Source organism: Heteronotia binoei, chromosome 7, assembly GCF_032191835.1.
Source record: "Heteronotia binoei isolate CCM8104 ecotype False Entrance Well chromosome 7, APGP_CSIRO_Hbin_v1, whole genome shotgun sequence".
Classification (NCBI taxonomy): domain Eukaryota; kingdom Metazoa; phylum Chordata; class Lepidosauria; order Squamata; family Gekkonidae; genus Heteronotia; species Heteronotia binoei.
The window spans coordinates 87,546,159-87,572,358 of record NC_083229.1 but is presented as its reverse complement, the minus strand read 5'-3'; the positions used below and the strand labels follow the sequence as shown (position 1 = coordinate 87,572,358).

The 26,200-nt window shown below is 39.5% G+C and overlaps 1 protein-coding gene across 3 annotated transcripts in view; it reads right to left on the bottom strand.

The window, feature by feature from the left end:
• Positions 1-1,848: 1,848 nt before the first annotated feature.
• Positions 1,849-26,200, bottom strand: part of VAPA (VAMP associated protein A) — a 54,271-nt gene continuing 29,919 nt past the window's right edge. The window contains exons 3-7 of one of the 3 annotated variants that reach the window (XM_060244016.1): positions 21,035-21,138; positions 20,239-20,319; positions 11,855-12,088; positions 9,491-9,667; positions 1,849-4,405 (exon numbers count right to left, since the gene is read on the bottom strand). In XM_060244016.1, coding sequence (XP_060099999.1) covers positions 4,250-4,405; positions 9,491-9,667; positions 11,855-12,088; positions 20,239-20,319; positions 21,035-21,138 — 752 coding nt within the window. In that variant the 3' untranslated portion in view covers positions 1,849-4,249. The remainder of the gene's footprint in view (positions 4,406-9,490; positions 9,668-11,854; positions 12,089-20,238; positions 20,320-21,034; positions 21,139-26,200) is intronic. The other 2 variants (XM_060244017.1, XM_060244018.1) reach the window with 2 other exon arrangements.

Sequence of the window (26,200 nt, the reverse complement as noted above, 5' to 3'; positions counted from 1 at the left end):
TGTAAATCCCTTACTCCCATTGATAGGCTTGACCATTCACAGCAAAGAAAGCAAAAACTTCAGATCATTACCTCCAGACCTCACTTCCAGTACAGCCACTGTATGTTTTATTAGCTTAACAAGTAACATTCTTTTTGACAGCTAAGATGCCTTTATTGGTCTTGAAGCTCCTTATGCAAGCATCTTTCAAGAGGAATACTCTACAAAATAATTTATTATATCAAATAGCAACATGGATGGAATCACCATAAATTAAAACACAGAAGACCATCTCTGAGGGAGAAAGACTGTCAGTGGAGTCTGTGCATAAAACAGCCTAACTAATGAAGTCTCTCATTAGCCCCCTAGCAGTGATTTCTGTCCTTACAGATTCCATTTTATTATATCCACTTGCTAACTGCACTGTGGGGAACTTGCTTTATTCATCATTTGCACCATCGCAGGATGAAACAGAGCATGAGGAATCAAGGACTGGAAGTGCTGTTGGGCCTCTCAGTTCACCATACAGGTGCCTTGCCAGCTGCACAGGTTCCAAGTTGAGTACTGTATTTACTTCAAGGTTCTATTTTGACATATAAAGCTCTACATTGTCTGGGACCAGTGTACGTGTGGGATTGCCTCTCCTGGTATATCCCCCAGAGAGCCTTGCACTCAGAAGATCAGAATCCATGGGTGGTCCCTGGCCCAAAGGACATCCAGCAATCCTCAACCTGAGGCAGTGCCTTCTCAGCCCTGGCGGAACTCTCTACTTGGTGACATCCGTGCCGTATGAGACTTGAGACAGCTCTGCAGGGCTTGCAAAACAGAGATGTTCCACCAAGCCTATGGTCGAGGATAGCAACAGGTTACCATCATATCTGGCCCTGATCTGCCTCCCCCCCATAAGAGGAATTATTTATCTATGCCATCAGAATGTTTTTAAGATTTAATCCAAGTGGGCTTTAGATTAATTTTATATTTGCTTGTGAAACTTTTTTAAAAAAACAATGTTGTACACTGCCCTGAGCCTTCTGGGGGTATAGAAATAAAAAAAATGAATGATGTTGCAGGTGCCAGTCAGTGGGTTCCCCTCCCCAATTACTTGCAACTGCGTTCTTCAATATGGCTGAGAACATATTCCTCCATCAAGGAATAACAGATCATCTGAAGTTACAATTTATCCATGCATGCACACATAAAAGACTTCTACAAACCCAATGTATTTGCTGTATATACTATCATGCTAACAAATATTTGTAGCCTGATTTTCCAGTTATATTCTTAATCATGTAGACAATAAGCAGCGACACTGAAGTCTATCACAAACTACCTGCTGTGCACAATACAATCACTATCATACTATTAGAATTTCAGTTACTTAACATGTTGACAAAGTGCTGAAATTATTAGTTTATACCCAAATAGTATAGTAGGTTGCCACCTAGTGTGCCAATCCAAAGCTTTTACAACTGTGTGAGCAAGGGCATATACTGAGACACTGCTTTAATTTTATTTTATCAGAAACTTCCCTTTTAAACAGATTAACGAACACCTTTGGCTTGGTTTAATAATTATCACTTTAAATAAAGCAACAACAGGAAAAAATGTTGATCAGGTTCTTTTAGGCACCCTCATGTTATTGTAATTTGTTTTTAAAAGCACAGCCAACAAGATACGTTATAAACTCTCATTGCAAGGTTTGTGCCATTCAGACTGTGGAAGCAAGTAACTTGCAATATGCCCGACACTGAATGTTGGGGAAGGGGAAGATGGCTCTCTCACAATTTTCAGACACTTATTCATATTATTAGTAACAGTGACAGACTCTCTCACATTTATGTACACAAGCAAGCACACAAGTTCTAACCATTTCAGGAACAGACAATTTAATCCATGTTACATAATTTCACTGAATACAGTTGATATCATCCAAAATCACTCCTGAGAGCAAAATAGTTTAGCATTACATTTATATACAGTTATGAAGGGATTATTAGAAACCAGAAGTGCATCCATACAAGCAGGAGCACCCCACTGTACCTATACTGCTTTTGACCTCCAAATGCACAGTGACTCATCCAATGACTCTGGAGTTTATAGCCTGGCCTAAACAAGTCCTCATAACTGAACTTATTGTTTTCTATTTATAACTATGGATAATCAGAATTTAGACTTTGGAATGTCATTTTTGTGGTATGAGACCATTCTCACATTGGTGTATTTCCCACTGCCAAGCATCCAAGCCTAGCTTGGATAAATTGTTTCTGCTCTCTAGGCCTAAAATACATTGCCATTATTACTAGCCTTTATATACACTAGTTTAACAGTAAACATATCTCTGAAGTTTTCCTGCTCCACATAAGAAATATCCAAATGTGTCTAGAGAAGTTACAGCCTGTACATTAGTCTTTTTTTCGTTTAATCTTCCAAGGATCAGCTTCCTTTAAGGAATAGGTTTATGATTTCTTCTGACGTACCATTTATACACCACAGCATGAAGAGTCTTATTGGTTTTAGAACCGATGAAGTAAGAACCAGACTTCAGCAAACTTCTTCCAGTCACTAGGGTCAGAGAAGACTTAAATGCAGATACCAGAACACACAAAAAGGAAACGTCTGTATTTGCATGCTTTCAAGTGAAACATCAAGCAGTGGTTTGTTCATTGTCTTGTTTGCAATTTGCAAGATGTCTTATAAAAGTTTACCATAGAGAGCAGTGACAGTACATGATGTAAGTACGTCTTCCATTAAAAAAGCACTAGAAATCAAAGGCAACCAAGATTATGTATATTTTTGCTAGAACATTTCTCAGCTATATAATATCTAACACGCTTAGCTGCATCATATCCAGTCAAGCTTTCCAAGAATATACAAAACTTTGCTTACAGGAATAAGCCTTCCAAATGTTAGTTTTAAAATAATTCCTTATGATGGATAAAGGTTAAGAATAGCTGTATTGTGCTTTCAAAATATATACTTAATAATACAAAGACCAGAAATTAGATGAGCCAGAGGATTAAGGGCAGAAAAGCAGTTATTTTGAAAATAAAACTAATTTTCAAAAAATACAGAAAGTATGCATAGGTAATGGGCCACCATGTCAAGACATTTGCTGGGCAAAAGTTTTTGTTTTTCTCTAACAAAATTAAATGTTTAAACCTTGCTCAGTCTACTAGCTTCCCTGCATGACAAAATATGGGGCATTTAAACAGAAAAAGATGTTTCAAAATGTTGTAAAATGCAATCCTAGGGAACATTTGGACTAAAATTGGAGCAACAGATTTCTGGTCATTTACGGAACTGCTGGAAACTCCAGAAAGAAAGGACCATCAATGAAACAATATGTTGCCTATCTAATACCCTTGAAGCCAAACAGTGTTTTAAAGGACACATTAAAATATCTGCTTCTCAGAATTAGCCCTGTGTCCAAACACAAATGTAATTTTACCTTTCATTCTGCTAAACAGCCAGATATATTTTGCTTTTCTTTTTAAACCATACAGAGCCCCTTACTTATCTTCCAAAGTTTCACTGGCATCAGATGAAGCCAAGGCTCATGAACTGAGCAATGTTCATCTGTGACAAGAAGCAAGTTATGTATAGAACTTGTTAGAAAAACCTTTCTAAAAGTACCATTCACACAAACAAGCTACCCAGCAGGAAGTCTGTTAATAATTTTATTTTTTGTGTGTATGTTAAATACCATGGGACAGGGCTGTAAGGATGAAAAACCTTTTCAACTGCCTCACAAGGGGTAAGAAATTCTGCCATGATATTAGCAAAGTAAGGTAAAGGAGGAAATTTACATACTGAGAGGAACCATTCCCCCACAGGACGCCTCATCGTATTCCTGAACAAGTAGGATTAACATTCTAATAATCATTTTCCCAGAGGCAAGAGCAACAGATAAAATTTTAGAAGGATTATTAAAATAACATTTACAAGACTTTGAACAATTTTTGAACTCTTATTAAAACCACAGAAAGAAAGAACAATTCTTTATTTATGACTTTTCATAAAGAACTGAATGTGCAACTGACACCTGCTATTGATGAATTAATATACATTTTTTTTGTCCAGCAGCCGAACTGTTTGTCTTTTCTTATTGTCTAACCGTGCAAGATCATTAGAGGCAAAGCCTGTATGATGCTGTACACAAAAATGGTCACTTGGGCCATACTACCAATGAAGTGGTAGGCAAATACACTTTTTCTGGCCAAGAAGAATAAAGGAAGCTGCATTCTGCATGCTTCTCTCTCTTTCTCCCTCTCTACAAGATGAATTTCCCTAAAAAGAATCCAATGAAAAAAGCTGCAATTACAACAAGAAGCGAGGGAAGAGAATTAGAGCCATTATCTCGGAGAGCCAAGCCTGATGGTCCAGATTTATCCGCGTGTGCAACCTTTCTCAGCCTCAAACCTTCATCCTGAAAAAACCATATGAAAGGAAGTCATCAACAGAAAAATCTCAGAAAATTCATCCAAAGGGTATCATTCTCAGACTTCTGAATGAAACTAGAACATTTTACTTTTAGGAGAAGTTTAAAGTTTTGCAAATTTATTTACAACTATTTGCATTTAAACAAAGTCAAACAAGAAATAAAATAGTCAGCAAAAGAAAACATGTGTGCAACAATGCCATACATTATTCTTTTCCTAAGTACAAAATATGAAACCTGTCTTTCCCTACAAAACAAACTGAGATGCTAAATCAAGACTGAGTCACTGATTTAAATCTAGCTTCCCATCTTTAAAATTCATGTTTTCTGAATGAGAAATCAGCTGGCTATAGGTATCATGCACAACAGCTTTTCCAAAGCTCAGTCAAGTTTTATATATCCCACAGAACTGGGAAATGAATGTTACCAATTTGTCATATGGTCTGACTATTTCACTTCCCTCTGTATTACAGCCCCATCCCACATGGTTTTATCCATGTAGGCCCCATGATCCTCAGCATATCCTTTCTGGTTGTCAAAGGGGACCATCTCCTCCTATTTTCATTAGTGGAAAAGCTGGTTGCATCCAGCTCAATATATTTGGAAACAATGGCTCCTTGAAACAAAAACTGAATGAAAGCTATGGTCTAGAAGAGTACTTCAATGGCACTGATATGGCAGGCTAGCTATTTCACTTAAGTATGGGGAAAGTTCAAATTTGATAGTCATAGGGAAATAATTTTCCTTTAGATCAAGAACCTAACAAAAAATTAAATTAAATCATTTTGTTGACACATGCAAGACATTCTAATGATCACCCTATTATGATTATACACGTTTCACAATTTTAAGTGGCAATAAGTACAATGGAGGCATAAGAACACAAATTACTAGCAGAAATACTTATGATGCTGAAATGGAAACTTTAAATTTAATGTTCAGGAGGCAAGGGCATATTCCAGAATCTAAAAACAAAGTGCTAATCAGCAGTTCCAGTGAGGTAGACATTTAGTCCTGGGACACTTTAAACATTGAAATCTCTATAACACATGCCTTCATGAGCTGGAGCCCACTGTGTCAGATGAATAAAATGAATTTTCAGTTCACAAGATTTTTACACACAGTGGAAAGAAAAACACTGTTAACAATGGGTTTGTAACATTCTTTTGCAAGATTCAAAAGTGTAGATAAGCAGAGCGATAACAGCTGTGACAACAGACTCCTTAGTTATGTTATATACTAAAACTGAAAAACCATCAGACACAGTTGAGTCTTTAACTAATCCTATCAAACCCATTAGCGAATTCTGATTCAAAATCCAGTTATTTGATCAAAGAATGCTGAACTTCAGGTGTGCATCAGAGCATCCTGAGGAGTGAAATATTCTCATCCAACACTCACACAACTTATCCTAGTGCTGGTTTTAGAGATTAGCCAATTTAGCACATGATGCTGAATTCATTACAAAGAAACACTTCAGGACTGAAATATAGGTTCATCATCTCTCCATTGCCTATGCAGATGGCTTAACCTCACTCAAGCATGGTTTCCTGATTCCCCAAGACATGGTGTGTCTGTCCTGAGCTTCTCACAGCGTGGGTGTCCCTACACCTCCAAAGTCTGGAAGCACTTCCAACTGATGGAGAATCCCTACTTTGCACAGTGCAAGCAGAAGGGCACAGAGCAGTCAGGGGAGAGACAATCTCTCAACTACTGGATTATGGAACCATCTGAAGAACCACTACCAGGTGGTGCTTCTTTGGGTGGAAAAAGAGGCTGCTGCTGGGTTGCCCAAGTGGCCACCAGGAGGTAAGTCATCCTGCGACCACCTCCAGTGCTGTTCCTGACTGTTCCACAGTAGTGAAAGGATACCAAGCATCTCTGACAAAGACGCTTGGTGAGGCTGGCACTAGGGTGCCGAGGGGGGGAGGGGAGCAGCAGGCAAATAAGGGTGTCACTCATCTAATTTCCCAAATACTTGCTGTAGACAGCTGCCCCTTCTTGGTTGAAGACACTTTCTGCAGGCTACTCCAGGCAGTGTTCCCTCTAAGCTGAGTTAGTGTGAGCTAGCTCACAGTTTTTTAGCCTCTGGCTCACACATTTTTGTCTTAGCTCAGGAAAGATGGCCCCAGGGCAAAGTAATTTATGCAGTAGCTCACAACTTTAATGCCAGTATCTCATGAAGTAGAATTTTTGCTCACAAGACTCCACAGCTTTGAGGGAGTATTGACTCCAGGATACCTAACTCTGGTACATGCCCCCTGCTCACACTACATTAAGCAGGGTCATGTTGCCTTCAATGTATAGGGCTGCCAAGTACCACATGAAGGCACAGTTGTCCCATGCTCATGGAAGAGCTGAGAACTTCATTTCTGACATCTGGACCTCCCTTGAGAAGCACAATACATATCAGTTGCTAACTGTGCATTGGTGGCAACCCAGCAACATTGAGGGTGGGGAAACTAGTGTTAGGCAAGAGTGAGGACTATTACCAGACTCTGCTCCATGCCAGCAGTGTGCGCACTGGTGAAAAGACTGCAAGATGGCCTCAAGGCCCACTTTCAGCATCTCACATAGCAGAAGATCTACATGTTGGTGACCCACACATCAAGGGCAAGACTTCTGAGTGGGCCGACAAGCTCAGTCACTGGAGAAAAAAGCTCTCCTGGCATGCTGAGCACATGCAGGTCAAGAGGGGCATGCTGGTGCAAGCTGAGGAAGTGGGGGACGAAATCAACTCCACTGCAGTTCATCCCTCATGTCCCTTGCAGTTACCATCATGATGACCTGTGGGATGGCACTTACTTGGCAGATACTCAGCCCCTCTGGAAGTGGTAGGTACATGAGATTGGGGGACATGGCAACTGCACTTGTAAGGGAGGACCTTGTGGAGCCCTATGAGTCACAGGCCACCAGGCCACTGAGCTACTTGGCCACGATGGAGGCGGTCTGACTGGACCTCTCTGCCATGGCCCAGAGGCTCCTCTCATCCCCTCCTACAAGCATTCAGAGTAAGTGGGTTTTTCCCTATGTCAGCTCACGTTGCTTATCCCTGCTCCCCTCGACAGTTGCATAGTTGGTCTTCCTAAATATCAACTTGCCCCTGTTCAGCTACCCAGTCCTGAACTTGAGGGTGATTGAAGTGAGCACATACTTTTGCCTGCATCATCTCTCAGTCTGTGCTGGGAAGTTGGGGGTGAACCACTCTTCCCGAAATTAAAATGAGACCAGAAAGAAGAAACAGGGCCATTAACTAGTTGGACTGGCACAGAAATGCCCCATCATCTGCCCACCGCCATTCTGGATCCACCTGCATCAAAATACCTCTACAAAACCATGGCAGGAGTGCAGCACAGGGTGATGTTGAAGGTGGTGTGCTCACAAGTTCATTCATGGAGTCACCAGCCACCTCAAATCAAAACTGCATACTGAAATAAAAACAGCAGCACAAAAAATGTTCTTCAACTCGATGGAGATGAAAGGGTAGAGTAGGATAGTGAGACCTGTGTGCCAAATAGAAAGCAGCAGAACCCACAAAAGCACCATAAATAATGAAGCTAATTTTCTTCTTTGCAGGAGTGGGAAAGGGAGAGCCTGTGATGAAGGGCAGCTTCAGCACCTAGGCTAGGGCTCTGCCAGAGGCAGTGATGGTTGGGGTGTACTGCTCCTACTGAGAGAGGCGCATCAGGGTGGACAGAACTCCCCCCTCTCACTTTCTGAGGCCTTCCCTGGGGAAATGGTGTAAAGCAGGGATGGCCAATGGTAGCTCTCCAGATGTTTTTTGCCAACAACTCCCATCAGCCCCAGCCAATGGCCATGCTGGCTGGGGCTGATCAGAGTTGTAGGCAAAAAACATCTGGAGAACTACCGTTGGCCACTCTGGTGTAAAGGTCTCTGGGTTTGTCCATGGTTTTGGAAGAAAACAAAACATTGCTGGGCTTCTGTGTATTGGGCTGGCCTTGGTTCAGGTGGGCTAGCAAAAGTGCCTGCCCACCCTGAACTTTGGAGCATTCTCCCGGGCTTCTACTGCCCTTGCTTCTTTAAAAAAAAAAAATCCCTGCTAGAATTCTCTGGTGTGACATTAGTTCATTCTGTTGGGTGTGCACTGCCACCACATTGGCACTGGGTTGTACTGCTGGGCACTACTATGCTGGTTCTGCTGCCCTTGCAACACACACATACATTTGGACTGCGATTCTGCTTGACATCAATCCTACTGAGCTGGCACTGGGTTCTGCTACTGGGCACTAATACATTATTCTACTTCAGAGATTCTCAGATTTGACCTTAGTCCTGTTGGTTTCTGACACTGCTTCTGCTGCTGGCCTTGCAAAAATGCCCTCCCCCACACACTTTACTTTCTCCTAAAGAGATTCCCTGGGACTTTTTGCTGGGCTTGTATTGCCTTGCTATTTCCCCCCACTGGAAAAAATGGAGGATCAAAGCACCTTCCTGAACCAACTTTAACTGTAAAGTTAACTTTAACTTTAACCTGAACCAACTTTAACTGTAGCTAGAAAGAGAAAAGTCTTCATGACCAATTTCAGGAAATATAAAAAAGGAGAAAGACTTCAGTTCCTAGACATACTCTTTTCTCTTCTCCAAGGCTCCCAAGCTCCTGTCTACCTACACCTGCACAAGCTTTTCTCTGCTTATGTTTTTAACAAGACTGTCAGTCAGGAATGGCTAATTATACTTAAACCATTCTATGCTCAATTCTTTTATTTTTGTCAAGCTGCGCTTAAACAACTTTTGTAGCTGATACCAAAAAGTCACAGAATTAAATTTAATCTGAATAGAAAATCCCTATGACTAAATTCAGTAGTTCAATGAAGAATAATGGGATGATTATTAATAATAATCATAAATAATGATTACTTATGTAATAAAGGATATAAACAACAAATTTATATTTGTTAGGGAATTTCTACCCACACCTTTTTACACAAAACAGCTTTTCTGAATCATTTCATCAATTCAAATCATTTTAAAATGGATTTCATTAACCCTTTGCAACCATGGTCCAACCTTATTGTTTAAGGAAACCTTGCATCTCAATTACATGAAACTTACTCTCAGGTGTCTATTCTCATCTGTCAGTTTTATCACATCCGTCTGAAGTCTTTTGCATTCTTCTACTAGCTTCCTTGTTTCAGTGTCATTAAGTGAAATGCTGTGTGGTTTCGGCATGGGACCATCCTGTTTAGCTGTATTCAGAACTGGAGCGGATTTGCTTGCATCTATGTCATTCTGCAAACATTAAAAATGGCTTTAAAATCTAATTTGCTGAAGCAAAATAATATATTAAACATTTTTCAATTTTACTGCCACTTGACAAAGACAGTTTTCAATATGAAAAGCCTGGGAAAAGATGAATGTGCTACTTCTGTTATAATAAAGGATTATCAAATATAAGTCAAATAGGATTTAGAGTATAAGAATAGAATTTTTTACTCAGTCCTCCTCATTCAAAGAGGAGAAAAATATTCAATGGAACTTATAACCTGTATAATGGCCTCATACTGATATAATCTTTTAGACTACCTAACTGAACTTGAGAAATGTGAAATGTACATTATCACAACATATTCCTTAACTCTTTAAGCATTCTGCTAACTAAGGCTGCAAGCTAACCATGGTTTATATTAATACTAATGCAAATGTCATGATGAAACATGGACAGAAGGGAATCTGAACGTGAGAAGAGAAAGTCTAGGACAGGGGTGAGGAACCTTTTTTCTGCCAAGGGTCAGATGGATATTTATAACATCATTCATGGGCCATAAAAAATTATCAACTTAAAAAACAGTGCTCCACTGAGGAAGAATGATTAATGCAAAATTAATGCAAACACAAACGGCCCACCGCCTAGGCAAATGCATAGATCTAGGGCTTTTTTGTTGCTCAGCAGGAACTCAGTAGCATATTAGACCACATTCCCTAATATTAGCATATTAGGTCACACACTCATTAGCATATTAGGCCACACCATCTGGGATAATCAAGTGCAAACTGAACTGTGACAGCAACTTTTCCAGGCCCTGAAGCAATTCTGGCCAGCCAGCCAGGCCCTAGGGAGGCTGCTGCAGAGTACATCTGGGCCCTGTGATCCCTGCTTGGCCCTGGGGAGGCTGCTGCACAGCATGGCTGGGCCCCACAATCCTCGCTGGCCAGCTAGACCCCAGGAAGGCTGCTACATGGCTTGGTTCGGTCCAGCAATCCCTGAGGGTCACATCAAGTGACCTCAAGGGCCGTATATGGCCCTTGGGACAGAGGTTCCCCACCCCTGGGCTAGGAAGAGTAGAAACAGTAATATGCCACTGTGTGTTTTATGGGACTGAATCACAAGGCAACTAAAGATGCTTTAAACATTTAGAGCAATTATGTGGTTTTACTATCTTGTTATAGTACACTACAAACATTAATGTTGTTGCTACTGTTACAGACATAAAGCACATGAACCATTTATTATTATGAAGTGTATATTCAATGGCTTGGGTCCAACCAACTGTTAGTGGAAGGCACCCAAGTGGATGTTGATTTCTCTGCATCCCATCTTGCAGACGACTGAGGACCTTCTGCCTTTCTACTAGCCACATTTTTTTTGTCCAAATGTGTCGTGGAATCATCTTTCTGTGATCATCCCATCTTGCAAAGGACTGAGGACCTTCTGCCTTTCTACAAGACACATTTTTGTGTGTGTCTTGTGGAATCATCTTTCTGTGATCCAAAAGGATTGCTGGGTGGACTGGAAAGGAGGGGGGGGAGAGAGAGAGAGAGAAATAGTGCACTTTCCTCTTGTTGTTGGTTGGATTTAATCTAGTCCTGGAATCACAATTTATAGGGCGAAAGCAAACTCTGGTTATCTTGTATATCTGAACTTGGGCACTGCAAGCAGCCAGTGTTTTAAAGCTGAATTCCTTCATAACGCCTCTGCACAAGAAGGAAGACTGAGACATGCACATTTGAACGCAGCAACAAGCTAAGTCCATGCACATTCTAAATGTCAGTTGACCTGTCATATGAATGCAGACTATAAAAGAGACACACCATGGCCTTAGTTTTGGTTGCTAGGGAAGGTTTGGGCTTCTGTGCCTTGCACAACTTCTTCCCTCCTATGATTATTACTGCTGCCTGTGACCCTTCTTGTCTTGTTCCAATTGATGTCCCTCATTTGCTCCATGATATGCATTTCAGCCCTAGCAACATTCCATTCTATGAAAACTCCAATTATACAAACATTAAGTGCGAATTCAGTACTTCAAAGGGGAATGAGCAGAAGACCACCACTGTTCCAGAAATCTTCGTATGGTTGACTGGATTTCTTGTTCTGTTCTAACTTAAGGCAAATTTTGTTTTCTTAACTAGCTTAAATTGACTTAATGACCTACAATGATGCTAGAAAAGTCTTAGGGATTTCAGCTCCCTGAAACAAACCTGATTCATCTTTTGTTTGACCTCACTGACTGGATCCATCATGTCAATCTTCTGGCTATAATTTGAAGGTACTGGAAGAACGTTGCTGCTGACTGGAGTTATATATGTGGATCCTGGTGCAGAAAAAGTCTGAGGTGGCAGGTGAGACATGCCCTCAGCACTCAGCAGATCTCTCACTGCAAGACTTAGGGGAGTGACTAAACCTAAAGGATTAGGTTCTGCAACCCCACTCTGCTACTTAGAAAAACATAAACATTATGCACAAGCAGTCAGGTAACAGCTTATAAGGCACAGGAATAAATAAAACGAAGCAGGCTTCAGCCACTTGAGCTTATAACTTAGCTAGCAGTATCAAACATTCTGGCAAATATGCTATATGCAAACCATTAGCACCAAACCAACACCACCCTGGGCCTTGGCAGCATTTGGCTCCTAGTTTACTGAGCCAGGATACAGGCATCAGCATTAGGTGTGCGCACTTAGTATAAACCATGCCAAAAATGCCCAATAAGTATCTTATCGGGGGTTATCTGGTATTTTCTCAGACAGTTACTGAATGGGCTACTCCATTCAGCTATCTGAAAATGGCTGCCCCCGCCCCCCAAATCCTAAAAATATGCAGTATTTGTCAGGACTGCCAGAGTTTCAGTTAAAGGGCTTTGGAGTGAACTTTCGGCTTGGAGAAGGCACTTAAAAAGACTGTGATCCCTTTACATGCCTTCAGAGTTCAATTGCCAAAGACCTGTGTGGCTTGAAGAAGACCACCATTCCTTTTCTTTCCCCCCTCCACTGGAAACAATGGAGGATGGGATCACATTCTTCTGGGATCCATAGAACTGGACCCACAGGTCCAATCTTAAAAACTTTTATGGGGGGAGGTGAGGAAAGGCACCAAATTTTCAGCAAAAAAAATACTCCTCTGAGCCCCAGATACCCCCCAGATTGATCCTCCTTTATAGTCTATGGGGACCAATGACTATAAAGTTCCCCATAGAGTACAATGGAGCAAAAAAAATGACAGTTCTGAATATTCCCCACATCTGAATAACATACTGGTATTGGGACTCAGGAATATTGGGAAATATCAATATTTTTCAAGTTCAATATGCCTGAACCTGAAAAATACCTTCTTTTTTTTTGCACACCCCTAATCAGCAAAGTACATAAGTAAGACAAATAAGAATGCAAAATTATTATTCAGGCTGCTAATGTACCTTCTTACTAATAGGGGGGGGGGATGCTGTAAACCTCTGGAACATGCAGAGGTGTAGGGTGACTACTTAGCTTTTTCTGCAGCATTGCTGCTTCAAAAAACAAAATGAAAAAGTGGAGGAGGAGGTCCTAATGACCATGCCTACTGACTTGGATACCACCAAGAAGAGGCATTTTGAGATCTGAGATGGGATATAGATGCATCATGCAGGAATAAGCATATAGACAAAAATACAAGAGCAACACACAAGCCATTGATTTCAATTTTTTAAAAAGGTAGAAAATACAGCCAGTGAGGCTAGTTGTGATAGGTGTTGCATGTTGAAAAAAGATGCTGTTGTGCCTTAGATCTTACTAAGTAGAAAGTAATGCAGAATACAAGGCATGGCATGGCCAACATTTGCTGAATAGTGTATTCAGTAGTATTCTTAATATATTCTGAAGTACTTTCTCCTGTTACTCTCTAAGACTTAAGGCACAACAAATACTTCTTTTACTTCAAATGCATTATCATAAAAGTTGGGATCAATTAAGAACCATGTGTGCACAGGACAGAGCTGTGTTATGCGTGCAGCTAGTCATTTTTGCTGTTCATTGCTGCATTTCCCACTGCTGACAAGCTGATCAAATTTTGAAGAGTAGCTTGTCTCTTGATAACAAAACCCCAAAACACTCAACAACCATACACAGCAAACAGTCCTCTGGTTGAGCCACTGGTTCTTGGGATCTCAGCTTAAAGGCAAGAACTGAGAAACAGGCTAACATTTTATTGGAACAGACCCAGTTCTCCCATTAAAACTACACCATCTTGGCATGAAATACCCATCTTCTGAGTGAACCTTCACATGGTCACAGGCACCACGTCAGATGACTATTTATTTCATGTCAGATACTCTGAAAACTGAGCAACAGTATTTTAATTTTGGAATTTATTATAAAGTTAATGACTGAGCAATATTACAGAATCTTGTTTAAAGAGCATAAATACCTTCAAGACTGTTTCCTGGCCTCTCAAATAATGAAGCTGTACTGCTAAAGAACTTTGTCAATGAATTTTAAAATGGAAACCTTCAGTGTTTGATAGACCAAATGAGTAATATTCTGACTATTTAGTTGTTCACACCAGTGTTTCTAAAAATGTGCCAGGATACACAGCTTCATCCTCAAGAGATTAGAGCTCTGCCAGTTAAGGAGGCATTTTGGAACTGCCTCCTTAGCTGGCAGTAGACAGTAGACAAGAATTACTTTGCCTACTAATTATCAAGTTCCTGTATTACTCACTGGGACATCAGCTATATCTTCTTCATAAACCAAATCATGCACATCTGTACTACATGTGCATAGACCAGCTCCTTTAAGTCATGATAACCCCTGCAGAATTCTGGTCACACATGGATCTTTGCTATAAACAGAACAAGAACTGTGTGAAAACGACTTCTGGGGTTGGAAAATGCCGAGCTGAATTGCTTCTCAAAAGGGGAGCAGACTGGAGCTTCTGTTCGAGGTAGTGGAGGGCAATTTAATGCCTACTGCCTATTTTTCTCAGTCAGAGATCAGTTCAAGATATGCACAGGAAACTCTGAGGAGATTTACCTTGGCTAAAAGGGAGTCCTGGGGGGGGGGGGCTCCTTTGAGGGGTCTCCAGAGAAGAGTTACATATTCATCATCTGCAGAAGTTTCCAGAGTCATTTATTTGACATAAGCTCGACAGGATCCTAACCTTCTTTGAGACTGCTAAACATCTAAAACTATACAAGACCGGTGTTGGATCTGGATAACTGCAGAAAAAGGTACTGATGACTATCTTCATTCCGGGACTATTTAAAGTTAAACAAAATAAAATCAGAAGGTGGGACATAGAGATTCAGAAAGCTTGGAAAAAGAAGGGGAGAAGGGGCAAAATTTGAATTTTATAACTTTAAAGGACAGTGTTAAAAAGTGAAAAGGAATTTATTGTTTTGTCTACTTGCGGTTTTGGTGAAAAAGCCCCATAGTCACAGATTTGCAGCTCTCACAGTCAACACAGGAAATATGTCAAACATCGCGAGATCTTTTTACCAGTGAAAACGGGATTTGGTGGCAAGAAAAGCAGGAAGTGTCGGATGGAAAAGGGATATCATTGAAGCAACTAGCCTACTCTAGGACTATAATATCATAGAAAAACATCGGCGGTCAAAATTTAAACAAAGTTTTTAAAGCGTTCAGGACATTAGAAATTGGTGAAGCTGACAGTGGTGACAATTATAAGGTAAATATTATTGGACATTATCGCTGATAATTATTTTAGAAGCCTTTTGAAGGAATTTTTTTTAAAGGGAAGCAGAAAGTCATGACCGCCATTTTGAAAGAAATAAAAACTTCAAAAATTAATATCTATGCCCAGGAGGCTCTGAGGATGGCAAAATTAGGCTTATTGAAAAGGGCAAGCCTTACTCTATCAAACCTGATAGTTTAAATTTAATTTGGATAGGTCAAAATTTTCGGTGTTTTTTTAAATGTCAGAGCATAAGTTAACCCGTGCAAGGACTGCCTCAATGGAGAAAATGCAACAGCAATTAGAAGCAATGGAAGCCAGGATGATTAAAGGCGTGAGAGACATGATAACTGCTTCTAAAAAAGAAATTAGAAAAGACATTGAAGAGCTAAGGAAAGATATAGAAGATCTCAGAAATGAGACTGTGGTAACATCAAAGAAAGTGCAAGAGGTGGAAGAGAGAGTGAAAGTACATGATTCCACCTTGCTAAAAATGCAAGAAAAGGTGGCAATTCATGACTGCAAATTGATGGAAACCCAGATACGTCTGAGAGGAGAACCTGAGGATGAAGAGACTGATTTGAAAGGATATATAAGAATAATTGCAGAATTTTTGAAGGAAGATCCTGAAGGAACTAGAAGCATGTATGACTATATGTATAGAGTGAACTCACTATATGTCAAGAAAAATAATCTACCAAGAGATGTGGTTATAAGATAAATGACAAAAGAAATGGTGGGAAAAATCTTGAATAAAAATTTTGAAAAGCCATTGATAGTGGGAGGCAGCAGAGTAAGAATCATGAAAGAATTGCCAATACAAGTGATAAATGACAGAAAAGCATACAAAAAATTGACAGAAAAACTACGTGACAATGAAATGAGGTATAGATGGATAATACCTGAAGGTCTGAGCTTTGAGCTGCAAGGAAAAAGGATTACAATTACAAGCACACAGGAACTGCGTAGGTTTTATGAAGAACATAAAGAATTTAAACCATGATGGATTACAAATTATTATCTAAATGTAAATGGACTAAATTCACCACAAAAAAGAAAGGCAACGTTTCATTGGATTAAAAAGCAAAATTGTAATATAGTTTGTTTACAAGAGGTGCATATCAAACAAAAGGATTACAAATTTTTATGGAATAAACAACTGGGACTAGAATTTTATTCATTGGCTGAACAGAAGAAAAGGGGAGTGATTTTCTATATTAAACAAGAATTGAAGCCGAAATTAGTGTTTAGAGATAAAGATGGAAGATTTGTAGAAGTAGAAATAATATTAAATGCAAAAAAAACCATTGTTATTGGTACTGTATGCACCAAATGGTGCAAAGGATGCTTTTTTTGAAGACATTATACAACAATTTGATGAACTGACTTATGACCAAGTTTTGATAATGGGGGACTTTAATGGAACAATTAAGAACACACTGGATAGGTCTGGGGGGAAAAATAATAAGGAAGGAAAATTGCCAAAGTCTTTTTTTGAATTGGTCAAACAAGAAAATTTGGAGGATATATGAAAGAAATTTAATCCTGAAGTGCGGGACTTTACCTTTTTTCAGCAAAACATAAAACTTTCCAGAATTGACATGTTGTGGGGCACTAAAGACTTAGGCCTTATAACAAAGAAAATAGAGATTTTACCTAAAATTGGGGCTGACCATAACCCAATAATGTGGATTACAAAATCGTCTAAGAAATTGAGAAGATGGAGATTGAATGAAGATTTACTACAGAATAAAGAAATAGTGACATCTTAGAAAATGAAACTAAAGCTTTCTTCCAAATAAACGATAAACAGGATATAGAATTTCAGACGGTCTGAGATGCTTATAAAGCAGTAATGAGAGGAATATTAATTACATTGAATAACAAAGACAAGAGGGCAAAAGAAAAACAGATGTTGGATATTCAAAATGAAATAAAGAAAAAAGAAGGGGAACTGAGAAAAAGGCCAGGGAAAAAGAAAATGATAAGGGAGATTACAATATTACAAACGCAAATGAGACATTTGTTAAATAAAGAACTGGAATGGAATTTGAAAAGATTGCAGCAGAAATCTTTTGAGGGAGCAAACAAACCCGGAAAATATTTGGCCTGGCAACTGAAGAAAAAGAGAGAAAGTAAATTTATTAATAAAATTGTGGTGGATGGAAAAGAGGTGGTAGATCAAGAAGGAATAAAAAGAGAATTCTTTAAGTATTATGCCAAGTTATTTAAAGGTGTTGAAATAAGGAAAGAAAAGATGGATGAGTACTTACAAAAGATAAAAATAGCACCCTTAGCAGAAAATATGCAAAAAATTTTGAACGATCCAATTGAAAAAATAGAAATTGAAGCAGCAATTAATGCAATGGAAAATGGAAAAGCACCTGGGCCAGATGGATATACAGTTAAATTTTTTAAAACCCTCAAAGAGGAGTTAATCCCGAAACTTCAGAAATTGATGAATATGATAAGAACAAAAGGGAAAATACCAAATACGTGGAAGGAAGCTGTTATTTCGTTGAATAGAAAGGAAGATAGAGATGTTATGAATGTAAAAATTATAGATCAATTTCATTATTAAATAATGACTATAAAATATATACAAGAATCTTGGCAGAACGGTTTAAACAATATTTGATAAACTATATAAAGGAAGATCAAGTGGGGTTATTTCCCAAAAGGCAAATAAGAGACAATATCAGAATTGTTGTAAATATTGTAAATATTACGAAAGACATCCAGAAAAGGAAGTAGCATTATTCTTTGCGGACGCAGAGAAAGCATTTGACAATTTAAATTGGGATTTTATATTTGCAGTAATGGAGAAAATGGAGCTGGGAGAAAGCTTTATAAGAATGATAAAAGCAATATATACTGAACAACGTGCAAGGCTATGTATAAATGCTGATCTTACAGAAGGCATGATAATTAGTAAAGGTACAAGACAAGGCTGTCCACTTTCCCCACTGTTGTTTATAATGACTCTTGAAATATTACTGATGCAAATTCAAGAAGAAAAAGAAATAGAAGAATTAAAAGTAAAAGGATTTACTTAGAAATACAGAGCATTTGCAGATGATATAATGTTTATAAATGAAAACCCCATACAAGTCACACCTTTGTTGTTAGCCAAAATACAAGAATATGGGGAGTTGGCGGGACTATTAATAAAGAAAAATCAAAACTTCTATGTAAAAATATGCAAATAAATATGCAACAAGAATTGCAGAGACTAATGGGCTGTGAAGTTACCTCCAAGGTAAAATATTTGGGTGTGGAGATAACAATGAAGAATATATATTTGTTCAAAAATAATTATGAGAAGCTATGGCGTAGAATGGATGAAGATATGTTAAAGTGGAATAAACTTAATTTGTCACTATTGGGTAGAATAGCCGCAATTAAATTGAATATTCTACCAAGAATAATGTATTTGTTTCAAACTATTCCGATTGTGAAAGACAGTAAACAATTTAATAGATGGCAAAGAAAAATTTCAGAGTTTGTGTGGGCGGGGAAGAAACCAAGAATTAAAATGAAAATTTTAACAGATGCAAAAGAGAGAGGCGAATTTCAATTACCAGACTTAAAATTATATCATGAAGCAGTTTGCTTAGTATGGATAAAAGAATGGATAATGTTGTTAAACAAAAAACTCTTAGCGTTGGAAGGTCATGGAAATAAATTTGGCTGGCCCACTTATATGTATTATGGGGGGAAAAAGATAGATGGCTTTTTCTCTCACCATTATATAAGAAACAGCTTGCTAAATACATGGATGAAATATAAGAAATATGGAGATGAGAGAAAACCGTTATGGATACTGCCAGCCAAAGTGATAAAAATAACAGCTGAGAAGGTTGAAGAAAATGGTTGTCATATAACCAACTATTAAAAATACAAAGTGGCAAAATAGAATTGAAAACTGCTGAAGAGTTGAATAATAAATATGATTGGTTTCAAATGCAACAAATAAAGAGCTTGGTGGAGAATGACATTAAAACTGAAGGAATAAGAAAAGAGCAAACAGAAATGGAAAAAGTTCTGCTTGGAGACAACGAAAAATTAATTTCAAAATTATATAAATTAATTTCAAAATTATATAAATTACTTTTAAAATGGTCTATGGAAGATGAAGTAGTGAAACCTCAAATGATTAAGTGGGCAATTAATGTAAATAAAGAAATACAGTTGGAAACTATGAAGCTTTCGACGTGTCATAGTACTAAAGAGAACTGTTTTAAAATGCAAGCATACACAGTCCATGCTTTCCTTTACTGATTGTCCTGTTCTGTTTCATGGTCAAATAGCATAACTTACTGAAACAGTTCCAACAGTTATTAACAACATGAAGTACTGCAGGATCTCCTCTACTACAAAATAAATGTACACTTACGAACATAATCAAATTACCATATTGTTATTATCTTTAGAACTACCACCATTCCTGAAGGATTGTATGTTCTTTTCCAAGCGATTCAATACCACCACTTCAAGTTATACCACACATAGAGTTAAATATCATGCCCGCTGTCCTATCTTTGCTCATCAACTGAGAAACAGCCTACATTTGTAGCTAACCTGCATTCACAATGGACTGAAGTTTGGTTCCAAAGCTACTTCCAAGACAATACTGGCTGAGAACAGACCAAGCACGCAACAGCCCCTGCCCAATTTCATATGGTACCTGCTGATTAAGAAGTGCAACAAAGATGGATAAAAAATAAAATGTTTATGTGCTAAGTAAAAATACAAAGCTTTCCGCACACTATTGAGGCTTGGTTCCATATCTCTACATTTTAACATTCGATATAAATATATATCTCTTTCACGTTTAAAAAAAAAACCAAGCAGCAAATTCCTAGAGAATTCAAGAGATTTAGATATTAAGTTAATATTGTTATTTTTTTTAACTTACCATCTTATCATTTTCATTCGGCATTTCAAATACACATCTCAATTTGGAGTCCATTAATTCATCAGGTTTTGCCTCCTTCCACTACAAAAGTGAAAAATCATTACAATTAATTGCTTTAGCCTTCATATTCATTCATATAACAATTTTGTCTGATACAGTGTTTAAGAGCCTCTGCCAAAGGTAGTTCTGTCAGATTTGGAAATACAAAACTCAGGCCCAAACATCAAATTCACTAGCTGGCCTCAAGCACATTAGTATTAGTAGATAACAAATAAAGATTTTACCTATGAATATTCTTATTTGGAAAAGGCACTCAAGGAAGAAATTTGATTAGCATGTTCCTATTCTAGGAAGAGGGGCTTTTACCTTGCTCTACAGAATAAAAACTTCAACATTATCACTTGATAAAGAACAAAGGGGAGAAAACAAGACACCAGACTGAACAGCTCCATGTCTGCATATAGCTACTGTTGGCAGAAGAATAATGATATCATAACTGACTAGCCAAAGGAAAAGGTATGGGTCTACTTGCCTGAATATCACTACAGTAACTCCTGAAGGGTTTCAGAGGTGGGTTGTAACCAAGCTGCAGGGATGAATGCCAGTCACACCTAACTTTTCCTAAGCCCTTCTTTCCTCTCTTCCACTAGGTGGCCCAGCTCTGTCCACTGCCTCATATTTCAGTTACCTCTTTCCATCCAAATGAAATGAGCAAAACCATATCCTGTGGCCATATTAATAAGAAACCCACAATTCAGCTCACTAGCCTATAAATTCTGTAACAGAATTTACTTACCACAGCTTCCATATCGTTAATGTTTGGTGGAGCAAAGATTGTCTGTACCATAAACTTGTGTTTACTCTTCTCATTTGGATCATAATCAAAGGGCTGTAACATCACTGTACAACAGAGAAAATATTTATTATGGAGAGACAGGCAACAGATTTTTATATAAGTGGTGAAGTTATAACAGTGAAGTTATAACAGTGAAGTTATAACAGTGAAGTTATAACAGTGAAGTTATAACAGTTAAGCAAAGATTTAAAATTCTTACAATGACTTTTGATTTGTGAAACTAAGGCTGATCTACAATATTTTAGGTTGCTTCCTACCTCCCATCCTTGCTCAAAAACCTGTTATTTGACCTGCTTATCTCTAAGCAACCTTATGTCAGTCAAGGTCTCTTCCATCCTTACCTCCCATGGAAAATGTTCAAAGGGCTTATTTTCTTTTTCTCCCTGGAAAGAATGCAATATGTACTCTGAAAGGAGGGTAAAAGTGAACTATGTTTAAGGATGGAATTGGTGAACTTTCTTTTAGAATTCTAGAACCTGACTTTTTGTCTGTTTTATCCTATGAAGAATCATTTTACTATCACCATTCAGAAATATTCTGTTGAGGAGTTGAAGTATGGTATCAACACTCAAAAAAACCACAGAACAAAGCATCCACAAGTTATTTTTTGCTGTTTTTAACGTAAGAGCACTGTAGCAGATTTAGACATGCATGAAAGATGATTAGGAAAGAAGATTGCTTAAGCATACTGATGCAGTAAATAAAGCGATCAGAAAGAAACAGACTCTATTTTCTAAATCACATACACAGTCAATTAGCTTCTACCTATTATCCATAAAAACCACAGTACTCTATCACTACAGCAAAAATGTAGCAAATGTTAGACATTCAACACATGAAGAGCTTCTAATATTTTCTTATAGACACACAAATGATCTGGTCATCTAAGGTTTACAGCTGGTACATGATTCTGCAAATCTCCAATCCACCAAAGCAACCACATTAGGTAACACAGATGGAGAGCACAGCTGCAGATTATATAAAACCCAAGCAAGAGAGCTGCAAAGACCTGCAGGGGACATCTCATTTTCTTCCTATTTCCTCTTTTCCTTTCCTGAAAGCTCCTGTAGACTCACCCTTTTCCTGGCTTCTCCCCATCCACCAGTCAACCTACCTTTATCTGCACCCCCGCCCCCAATCTTTAGCTTTCCTTCCCTCCTGGCATCTGGGAAAACTTTAGACAAGTTGTTTAGTGCCAGTCACTGGACCAGTTATATGGTGTTATTCAACAGGCCTGGGCCTAGTTGCACTTTGGGGTACCTGAGAGGACCTGTGAGGTGGTACCTCATTTTTTTCTGTATCACCTTCATCATACTGTTTCTTCTTTCTCTCCTCCTGGCAGCTCCTATATGTCTCTGCCAATGGGGCATTTTTCAGGTTTGTATAAAGACCTGTCTTGTCTGTTCATGGTGCCATTCTCTGAATTTAAATATCACAGATGGAGCCATGTTGAGAATTACATGTATTAATATAGTATATCACATTTCTCTGCAAATCTGGGGCATTCTTCAGGTGTGTAGAGAAATCCCACCTTCAGTTCAATTTTGCCAGTGATTTTTTATCCATATTCCATGGTCATATTCAGAATTAGATATGCGATGGATATGGAAAGTAACATCTCTGCCTCTATGGCAAAATATTTTATAAAATAAAAATAAAGTGACAAGTTCAACTTTCCATCAGAAGTAACCATGACAACTGCATCTCCCTGATTTCAATTACTAGGGTTGAACTAATGGATACTGGCAACCAATCAGTGTGGTTTCCAGCTAGTGTTTTGAGGTGACAGAAATAATAGGTAACTAGAGATAATGGTGGCTCTGAACCCCTGCCCTTCAGAAGACAGGAAAACTAATTCCATCCCTTTTGGTTCAGGTGGAGAGAGAGCTCATTGCCTGCATTCATAGAAAGCTGAGAATGCTGCATATTCACAGAAGCTGAATGGGAGTAAGGGTCTTTCCCTCAGTTCTTTCTGAACCGCTGGATATCCCCATGGACACCAAGGGGTACTGAGTACCATTTTGAAGAAAGCTGTATTAGTCCTTGTAATTCAGCATTGTGCATTATGAATGATGATAGCTCTGAAATGTCAAAGACAGACAAAAGTCTTTCTGCTACCTGAGAAAACATGCTCTTCTTCCATGTTGTCACTTTCTCCCCACACTTATACTATTCTTTCTTCCTCTCTCACACAGTCACACAAAACTGACAGTTTAAACTTCCTCACTTTCCAGTTCCAGCACTGAAATAAGCCTCTTTATAGCACTGATGTGGATGTGTCTGAACACCTCCATACACTCTTGTCAGGGTCTTCAGAGGCTGGATACTCAGCTTTATTACAACTGAGGGCCAGATCCACAGCTCATGGCATTCATCACAAAGGAAATTGATTAAAGCATGAGAAAGGAAGACTTGACTTGGGTCTAGATTAAATGTAGACCAAAGCCTCAGCTACAGTGTGGGGAGGGAGCCTTTAAAGCAAACCCCATCCATTACACATTGTAACTGGGGTGCCAGGATAGGCCAGAGTTGTGAATCCAGACAAAGTTTCAGCTACCCTGAAAATGAAGGCGTTTAAATTTCATTTCCCTTTCTATACTGCAGTTTTCCTTCCCCTCTTCATAGTACAATGATGCAATGGTCATTTTTATTGGTGTTTCTAGCACTTCCTCCTTCTTGGTATGCTGTCACTGTTGGTGGTGAAAAGTTCCACCAAGCTGCAGCTGACTTACAGTTTTCAAGGCAAGAGATGTTCAGAGGTGGTTTGCCATTGCCTGCCTCTATGTAGCAATCCTGGATTTCCTTGGTGATCTCCAGTGTTTGCTCTAACATGAGTTTGTGTGAGCTAGCTCAGTTTTTTAGTCTCCAGCTCACACATTTTTGTCTTAGCTCAGGAAAAATGACCCCAAAGTCAACTAATTTATGCAGTAGCTCACAACTTTAATGCCAGTAGCTCATGAAATAGAATTTTTGCTCACAAGACTCCACAGCTTAGAGGGAGTATTGGTGGTCTTCTATCCAAATACTACTTAGGGCTGACCCTGCTTAGCTTCTGAAATCAGGCTAGCCTGAGCCATCCAGGTCAGGACCTGCTGTTACTATGCATAAGTATTCTTTGGATAATATTCATTTCTATATTTTAAACTGAGGAGGGGGAAGAATCCATCAAACTTAAAAAACAACTGAATGAGCAGCTGTAACTTTTTTTTTTAATTAGTAACAGCTACAGTTCTTCAGTACCCAAGGGTTAAAGCATTTCTTTCCTTATGCTGAGGAGAAACAAAAGGTTGGTGGAGCCATCTTGTGGTTTAGCAAATACAAATTATGAACTTAAGCTCAAAGAGACAGTGGTTCGCCCACTTTTGAAGAAACCAACTTTGGACCCTTTGGTCCTAGCCAATTATCGCCCAGTCTCGAGTTTACTGTTTCTGGGCAAGATAATTAAGAAAGCGGTGGTGGAGCAGTTTCAGGCTTTCCTGGAAGATACATCTGTCCTCGATCCCTTACAGTCTAGCTTCCGTCCTGGTCATGGGGTGGAGACTGCTTTGGTTGCCCTCATAGATGAGCTTAGAAGGCATCTGGATCAAGACGGGTCAGCACTGCTATTACTTTTAGATCTCTCTGCAGCGTTTGACACGATCGACTATGATCTAATGACCCACCACCTTGCCGACATTGGAGTCCAGGGGCCTGCCTTACAGTGGTTTTCCTCCATGGTTGGGGACAAAGGGTGGCAATCAGACCTCCCTGTGTCACTCACTAGAGTGCGGTGTGCCACAGGGAGCTATTCTGTCACCGATAATGTTTAACATCTATATGCACCCCCCTGCCCAGAATGCCAGAGGTTTTGGGCTGGATTGTCACCAGTATGCAGATGACACCTAGCTCAATCTGTTGATGGACGACCATCCAGACTCTGCCCCAGACCATCTAACCAGAGCGCTGGAAGCAGCGGCCGATTGGCTACAATTGAGCCAGCTGAAGCTTAATCCAACTAAGACAGAGGTCCTGTACTTGGCTCAGGGGGGACTAAGATCGGGGATCCAGTTTCCCACCCTGGATGGCACATCTCTTGTACCAACCCAGAAGGTGAGGAGCTTGGGTGTGATACTGGATGCCACCCTTTCTATAGAGGCCCAAGTCACAGCTGCTGCACGATCTGCCTTTTACCATCTTCGGCAGGCCAAACAACTAGCACCCTATTTGGTCCCTCAGGACTTAGCTACAGTGATCCATGCAACAGTCACTTCCAGGTTAGACTACTGTAACTCACTCTACACAGGCTTGCCCTTGAGGCTTATCCGGAAGCTCCAGCTGGTGCAGAATGCGGCAGCACAATTACTGTCTGAATCACCTTTAAGGGCAAGCAGTCGGCTGATGCTGTGCTACCAACTGAGTACAGGATCCGCTTTAAGGTTTAAGTATTGACTTTCAAAGCCTTACACAGCCTGGGACCGGCATACCTGCAGGACCGTCTCTCCCCATATGAGCCACGGAGGTCGCTACAATCAGCCAGTTAGCATCTTCTGGCCATCCCTGGCCCAAGGGACATCCAGCTTGCCTCAACCAGAGCCAGGGCTTTCTCGGCCCTGGCCCCGACCTCGTGGAACCAGCTCCCGATGGAGATTCGGGCCCTCCGGGATTTGCTACCATTCCAGAGGGCCTGTAAGATGGAGTTGTTCCACCGGGCCTATGGCTGAGGCAGACGGGCATCCTATCATTTAAATGGGCCCTCTGCACGGATTGCACTGTACTGATTCACTGTACTGATTCTCTGAGACCAATATAGGTTGGGACAAGGATGCCTAATCAATCTGCTTAGGCCACCTGACCTAATGTGAGCCATGGCTAAATTGTTTAATTTTAACTGTTTTAATGGTGTTAAATTGGTTTGATTATTCTACTACGCTGGAAGCCGCCCTGAGCCCATTAAGAGAAAGGGCAGCCTATAAATCAACAAAAATAAACTATAGGCCAAATTTTCACATTTAAGGACTCTGAACAACAAAAGATATTATCACCAAATGGCCCTTTGGGGGGGGGGGCCTTTATCTTCTGTGCAAACACTTCATTTAATTGTTTTTGTACTATGACCAGTATGAGCTA